This window comes from Sardina pilchardus, chromosome 18, assembly GCF_963854185.1.
Source record: "Sardina pilchardus chromosome 18, fSarPil1.1, whole genome shotgun sequence".
NCBI lineage: Eukaryota > Metazoa > Chordata > Actinopteri > Clupeiformes > Clupeidae > Sardina > Sardina pilchardus.
Window position 1 is genome coordinate 29,816,254 of NC_085011.1, and position 7,815 is coordinate 29,824,068.

Below are 7,815 nucleotides of genomic sequence, written 5' to 3' on the forward strand. Positions count from 1 at the left end.
GAAAATTTTGAGAAATAGGAATATGACTGGCATAAATGGTCCATATGTTCATATAAAGCAGGTTTTTCTGAACAATATAACCACATTTATTTGCAGATTAGACATTTCTTTACTTCAGTTTGACACTCTGGACCAAAAAAAGGCCATGTCATGTCAACCACCCAAATACTGTTCAGATCTGTAGGGAAAGTGATATTACAACACACATAACATAGGATACAAGAGTCAAGTCAAGTCAAGATAACTTTATTTTTCCTGTGGGGGAACTTATAGAACTATGTGATTGGGTACTACAAGCATACATACATACATACAGTACACACATACATACATACATACATGCACACATGCCTTTCACACTCTAAAAGCAAGATAAATATGATTAAATAAATCTAAAATGGATAAATAAACTAAAAACATAGTGTGTGTGTGTATCTGCACTGTACTTGCCACCATACGCCTAGCAGGTGCCTCACTGAGGTGCTGCCTTACATGTGTAAATTATTCCCAGATGTGTTTTGTGTATTGTAATATATAGGAAATTACCGTACAGCATATGCAAGATATGTCGAACAAAATAGTGTACACTACACAATTAAAAAAGGACACAGTGCTAATTTGTGAGGTGCATTAACCCACATTGGCTATACTTTGACTGCCATTAAGCTACAAGTTAAAGTACTAATGGAAATGTATAAGAGGGAGAATGTGGTAGAATAAGCTGGAAGTAGAGCAGGGAAGAGAGATAACTGCATGGCAAGTACATGGTAAGGCCCCTTCTCAACCTCTCTCCTTGTTCTCTCCGGCTTGTTCCCACTGATCTATAAAGAATGTATAGATTCTTTATAGATTTTATGTTTTTCCACGTGAATAGAATGGACATGAGTTACTGTACAGATGATGATAATACCAAAATGATGATATCCAAAGCTTAAAAAGCTGCAAACTCCTCCAGCGCAGCATTGCTTTAACATGTAATATGACTGAGAATAAATTACGTTGCTTTGTAGCCATGGTCATTCCTATATACCGGTAAATGGCAGACGCAGAGGGGTCTCCTCAGGCGCAGGAGTGGTCTTTGTGTCCATCCTCATCTTCGTCCTCATGGACTCTCTCTCTCTGTAGCGCCCTGCGTAGAGCTGACAGCAGGATGTCGCTGTTCTTCAGGACGTTGTAGGAAGAAAGATCCATCAGCTTCTGGAAGTCCTCAGGCTGGTAGGCCAGGTTCATAGTGTGATAAGGTGAATCGTCAGTGCTGACGTCCACGTCTCCTTGTTTCAGTTCGTCTGCCCCTTCTCGCTGGACACCTTAACATAACAAGCAGGAAGATGAAGTTAAAACTGAGCTGAACAACCCCCCCCCCTCCAACTCACCCATGTCTCTTTTATTATTTGTATTATTTATTACAAATGCATCAATTGGCATCCCACTCTCCTGACACCTTCAAATGACGAGCAGGAGAATGACCCCTTAAAACAAAGAGACATTCAGTCCTAATCGCTAGCAAAAGTCATTAAGTCAATAACATTATGCAAAACAGTAAGGATGCATCCACTGGTTGTCCAAAGATATATTTGTATGTGTTGAGTAGCCTATACATGAAGCAAACAGATGCATCTCAAAAATTAGAATATAGTCAAAAAGTCCATTGCCGGCCCCGGCTGTGCCACAACTGGCTGGGGCATCTACACCATACGCTGGCGACCCCGGTTCAATTCCCGCCCCGTGGTCCTTTCCAGATCCCACCCCTGCCCTCTCTCCCACTCACTTCCTGTCACTCTCTACTGTCCTGTCATTAAAGGCAAAAGCCTTTTACACGTCTGGTGTTGCTACAGGTTTGGATAAATAAATGCCAGTCTCAAATAGAGGCCTGGTCTGTTTCTCAGTTTCGGGTGGTAGCCTATTTAATATCCTAAAACCCTCCTACATTGTTCAATTCATGCCATTTTGTTACCGATCCCGACCAGGAGGGACGAATGTAACATTCCGCACATTCCACCTTTGCTTAAATACATGTACCTCCTAAACAGGCTTGTTCAGGGCTAAAAATGCAATTGCATTTCACAGACAGGTGTAGGTTGCTATTTTTGTAAATTAAGGGTTTTTTTCCATGATATTCTTATTTTTTAAAAAGCACAAATATACTCAGGAACATGAGAGACAAAACCCTCTGAAAACAACATTTCTCTCTCTGTCCCATATACAATAGTTAGTGGTTGGGCTGGTGTCCACTAACCTGGGGCTTTGAACTCTCTGTAGGTGAGGTTGACCATGGGGAAGTGAACCACAATGGGAGCTTTGGGATTATTCTTGTCTTCAAACACGTACACCTCCTTCATGGGCTCTTTCTCCACACGGCTGAAATCGACTTGAGGGAACGGGATCTTGTGATCAGTGCAGTGTTGCTGAGTTTTCTTCAGCACCTGATATGCAGTTTAGTCAAGTCACACACTTTTATACACAGGGGTAATTCAATGTGCTTTACAGAAACAAAAGCAAAGAGTAAATAAACACATAAGAGAGCACCAAAACATAAAATACACAAAATGTTATAATTAAAGGTATACTATGCAACGTTTTTCAGTTAATCAATTCATTTCATACTGTTACATATGATTAAATGAGTCAATACCGGTCAAACGACGTTTTTTTCGGCCGCCCTAGTGGTCTATAGCCGTAGAACCACGCTTGCAACTTCAGGAATCCTCGGGCACGCACCCATGGACCAGGAAGTCTCATGTGAAGTCTCGATCATGCTCATGAAAAGGCAGACTGACCGATTGAGGACTTTTGTAAAATATACACGCTAAAGCTCGGGGGAAGCTCTGGGGAAGCTCTGCAGAGAAATATGCAAGCATAAAACGAGAGAAAACGAAAAACCAAAGCGAAACTGGCGTTGCAATCGCCAATCCTGCATAGTTTACCTTTAAAAGGCAGATTCAGAATTTGTAACTTAGCAATAACAAGATGTATGCATGACCAGTTAGCAGAAGGCATCTGAGAAGAGTTTGGTCTTAAGTATAGATTTTTTGGGGGGGCCTTTTTGATGTCAGCTTTACTTACAGTAACATGGTGAATACAGGTTAACAGGTTTTCTTTCCTTAGACCTGAGAGATCTACTGTATAAAGTGTGTGCACTGCTGAAGCATGTCTGATGGGTAATTAGGTCCTGCTCCATTTAGTGATCTATTTCTTCTGTCACTTGGAGTAATGTGGCCAGTTCTTTTGAAAATGAAAATGAATGATAAACTGTAAATGTCAGAAAACACAACCCCAGCTGTGCATTGTAAATACAGCGCCAGTCTGTGACACACCTTTGTGGCTGTACTGAGAGACAGTGAGCTCCCAGAGTGCATTTCTGCGAGCAGGGGAGATACGTACCTTAAACTGGTCTGAATTCCAGGAGTAGTTGAGGGACAGGATAAGGTCCATGCGTCTGTGGGTTCGGAGCACAGGGGTAAACGCCATGTTACAGGAAAACCCTGCGTCCACGAGATCCAGGAATTGGTCAGCTGGGGTCAGCTGGTTTGGAAATGCATCAGGGTGTGTGTCTGGATCGGAAGGAGGAAGTACATTTACATTTCATTGGCAAAATGGCAAATTGATCATGCAGCCTTATGCGCACGACGCACGCACATACACATAGCCTACTTATATATGACATATACAGTACAGTATGTACAGTTCATATTGCATACCTTATTATTTTATAATGATGCGTATGTTGTATGTACAATACTACATAAGGATATTACCTTGTCCAACGGTGAAACCGGACTTGCTGTTGTAGTCCCAGTGGAGATAGAGGCCTCGCATAAAGTTGTAAATCTGGGTGACGATTGGTCGGCTGGTGAAGAAGCCGGTGATGCTCTGTGTGATGTAGGAGGCTGGTTTGATCAGGAAGGTGTCCAGTGTGGATGGCCTGCTGTCAGTCTCTGGAGAGGACACACACACACACACACACACACACACACACACACACACACACACACACACACACACACACACAAACAAAACACCATCAGACACTACACAACACTTCACAGAACAATCTGCCACAGCAGACTAAGATCCACCATAAACACCATCAGTCAGTCATATCAATAAACTGGCAGCTCCGTGGAGTAAGCACTGCTGTGCTTTTCTACTGTATTAAAAGGAGCACCAGTACCTGTGTTAGTCACATCAGGCCCACCACCTATCCAGGATGGAGCAAAGCCAGTGGTATGTCGCCACAGATCAGTCAGGTTGAGGGAGAACACACTGCTCCACATTCCTACGAATCGCACACACACACGCACACACACACTCACACGCACACACACATACACGCACACACACACACACGCACACACACACACACACACACACACACACACACACACACACACACACACACACACACACACACACACACACACACACACACACACACACACACACACACACACACACACACACACACACATCAGAAACTAAATATGGAGAAATAGAAATAAACATGCTGAATATAACCTTCTCAGTCTCTCTCTCTCACACACACACACACACACACAGCCTCTCCTCCTCCATTGCTTCATTCATCTCTTACCTATCAGGAAAGGCAGTCGAATCTCTGGTAGTCTCTTGACCCGATGACCTAGGAAGTACTCACTGCCAAAGTCCTCAGTGGGCACAAATGCACCATACTTGGGAAGGCCGACTTCATATGGGTTAAATTCACACCACTCTACAATGGCATGACGGTAACACACACACATACACTTTTGGATCAATAAAGTATCTATCTATCTACAGTATCTATCTATATACACACACACACACACACTCACAATCCAAAGATCTGGATTCTAGGTTTTCTCTCTTGAATTCTGACAAAAGGAGGGATTTCAAGTACAGTACTACGAGCATAGCAGAGGTTCCCGACAAGACATTGCCATATGAAGAAATCCCCAGACCCAATGGCTGTGTCAGGGTTCCCTTCCAGAGAGACAAGTGCACTGAATGCTGCTGCTGTGTCATATTAATTAACAAATTAAACATTTAACACAAGGCAATTTTACTGTTCTTTTTAGTCATGTTGAGTTGTTGATTTGCTTTTTACAATGTAGTGTATGTTACTGTATGTGTGGTGTCTTAAGCTGCTGCGACCTTGAATTTCCCCTTGGGGTTCAATAAAGTATCTATCTATCTATCTATCTATCTTTCTATCTATCTATCTATCTATCTATCTATCTGTAATATAGAACAGCGTTTAATGCCTACCTTTCTCTGTGACACTCCTTTTGGTCTTCGTGTTCACGGCTGTGTAGATGGGCAGAGGATTCTGTCCCTCTGATAGCGCCCTCCTCTGGTCAGAGAGGGTAGTCTCCCATTTCTGAACGTTGTGAGGAGCAGAAACTTGGCTTTACGATTTGCAAAATCTACTGATTGCTGATGAGGCAACTGAGTAACTGAGTAACTGTTGACAGTTTGAAAAAAGATTATTTGTAGTGTGTGCGTGTGTGTGTTTGTCTGTGTGTGTGTGGCGTAGGGCAGGGGTAGCCTGCTGCCCTCCTCTTTAGTGGCTCCCTGGCTTTCTCTAAAAATGGAAGTTACAAATATTTCATATAGCCGTTAAGCTACAAGCTGTCCCAAAACATTAACAGTTGGTGGAAATGTTGCATATATGCAGAGTATGGTGAGTATACCATATACCTAAGGCTAATAAAGATGGAGATGTTTAAACTGATTTCTTTCAGTTTAAACATTCCGATTCCGGTTCCGATATCTTTGCGGCCCTGGACAGAATTGTTTTAAATCTCTGGTAAAAAAATGGCCCTTTTAAGAGAAATACTGTAGTTGCCGACCCCTGGTGTAGGAGGAGGGAGCATAACAAAGGACAGTGTGGCGTTTTATACATGTTTGTGTCTTTGTCTATGTGCAAGGCAAGCCTTTGTCTGTGTACACTCTGCTGTACCTTCCCATGGATGAGGTGCTCGATCGCCAGACCCCACATGTCAATGTAGGTCACCGGATGCCCCTCCTTCTCTTTAAGGTTCATCTCCTCGAAGTAGTATGATAGCTGCTCAGTGGACAGGATGTCCTGGTACCTCTTAATCATCTCAGCTTTTATTGGCTCAGTGATCGTGCTAAGGTCTCCCTGCGACCAATCAGCATTATCGTACAGGACAGACATGGCCCTGAAAAATGTAATTTTGTGTTTAAAAGAAAAAAACATACTGGGGACAGCTTGTTGCTAGCAGGTGATGTTAATGAACTATTCAAGGAGACTCACCATGTGGACCCAGATACCCCGGTGATGTAGCTGACAGCATCCAAGATCCCCAAAGTCTGGAGACCCTTCAGACTTCCAAAGGTGGCAGCCATCGCTCTGGTCCCTCCCCCTGAGCAAACCACACCCACCAGGGGGACCTACAGTAGCATACAGTCAATTCATTTTATATTTTACATTTTTACAGTCATTTGATAAATGTTTTTACAACCTTCTTTTATAGTCTGGCTCTTGTAATATGAATTGGGACACACACTGTACCTTATCTGTGTCTGGAGGAGAGCTGAGCTCCAGCAGCTTCTGTAGAGCCCGACCCACCACCACCTTCCTCTTCTCCAGGAAGTGCTTCTCCGCTGATGAGATGTCAAAGTCCAGACGCACCGCCAGCTCCTGCTCAGAGCTGGAAGGGCAGCAGTCACAGAACAGCAGTCAGGAGAACAATAGTAACAGAACATTTATTTCACTTGAACTCCATTATTGTTACCAGTGACTGAAATGTAAAAATGGCATAATATGAAGGTAGTGGCAAGTGTTAAATTGACCATGTCCAGCTGTTAGTAGTTCTAGGTACTGTACATTACATAGAATGTTGGCTTGATGTGAAAGGTGGAATCTTTAAAGTAGTGGTGAGCTTCTACTATATCGCTCACTATATCGCTAATTCCAAAGGATGTCCAGTCTATACCTCTATCAGTGAACAGACTAGAGAATATTATGGGCTAGTTGTAGATCATAGGGGAATGTTTTACCTTTCTTCACTCTTCAGTTCCAGGTCAACAAAATCCTGCCAAAAATTGGCCATTTCCATTTTGTTAAAAAAAATGCTTTGGTTTCTGAGACTAAGAAATGAAGTAACAATCATACAATCAAATAAGATAAATGCTTACAAATGATGAATAAGTGTACTACCTTTCCAACAGGCAATTTAAGCTCCTGCTTAGAACTGACTGGCCTCAAAGAATCCGGTGAGAGACTGATTGGCTGAACCGTATCGTCACCCTGATGACAGAAGATGAATGAAGAAAATATTGAACAATTTCCCCTTTATGGACCGTTCAAACCTATGAATGATAACTATAACGATAACTATAAACAAAATTGCTCTCGTTAATATCAGTGACGACGTTCACACATAAGCTATGATGATAACAACATGAAGAACGATATCGTTGGGGATCACTTTCAGAGCGATTTTGAGAACGATAAAAAGCTAACAGCCGATAACAACCCATCACATTTTAGCCATCACATTTGTTAACACGAAGAGAGACTTTTTCATCACTGGTCAGTGTGAACACTTTTATCGTTATGGTTATAGTTATTGTTCTTGGTGTGAACGACCCCTTATAGCAGAGTAGAATTTACACTAGATACATGAACCATATACACTGAACAAAATTAAAAATTTTACACTTTTGTTTTTGCCCCCACTTATCACCAGCTGAACTCAAAGATCTAAGACTTCCTCCATAAATACAAAAGGCCTTTTTCTCTCAAATATTGTTCACAAATCTGTCTAAATTTGTGTTAGTGAGCATTTC

General features: G+C 42.2%; 1 protein-coding gene across 2 annotated transcripts in view; it reads right to left on the minus strand.

Annotated features, from left to right (window-relative positions):
- Nucleotides 1–251: 251 nt before the first annotated feature.
- Nucleotides 252–7,815, minus strand: part of LOC134063778 (cytosolic phospholipase A2 zeta-like) — a 19,043-nt gene continuing 11,479 nt past the window's right edge. The window contains exons 9-21 of one of the 2 annotated variants that reach the window (XM_062519485.1): nt 7,184–7,273; nt 7,024–7,058; nt 6,536–6,674; nt 6,278–6,414; nt 5,960–6,182; nt 5,266–5,377; nt 4,592–4,729; nt 4,172–4,276; nt 3,756–3,935; nt 3,382–3,551; nt 2,237–2,423; nt 1,031–1,307; nt 252–821 (exon numbers count right to left, since the gene is read on the minus strand). In XM_062519485.1, the coding sequence (XP_062375469.1) occupies nt 1,060–1,307; nt 2,237–2,423; nt 3,382–3,551; nt 3,756–3,935; nt 4,172–4,276; nt 4,592–4,729; nt 5,266–5,377; nt 5,960–6,182; nt 6,278–6,414; nt 6,536–6,674; nt 7,024–7,058; nt 7,184–7,273 (1,764 nt within the window). In that variant the 3' untranslated portion in view covers nt 252–821; nt 1,031–1,059. Of the gene's footprint in view, nt 1,308–2,236; nt 2,424–3,381; nt 3,552–3,755; nt 3,936–4,171; nt 4,277–4,591; nt 4,730–5,265; nt 5,378–5,959; nt 6,183–6,277; nt 6,415–6,535; nt 6,675–7,023; nt 7,059–7,183; nt 7,274–7,815 lie in introns of both variants that reach the window. The other variant, XM_062519484.1, reaches the window with a different exon arrangement.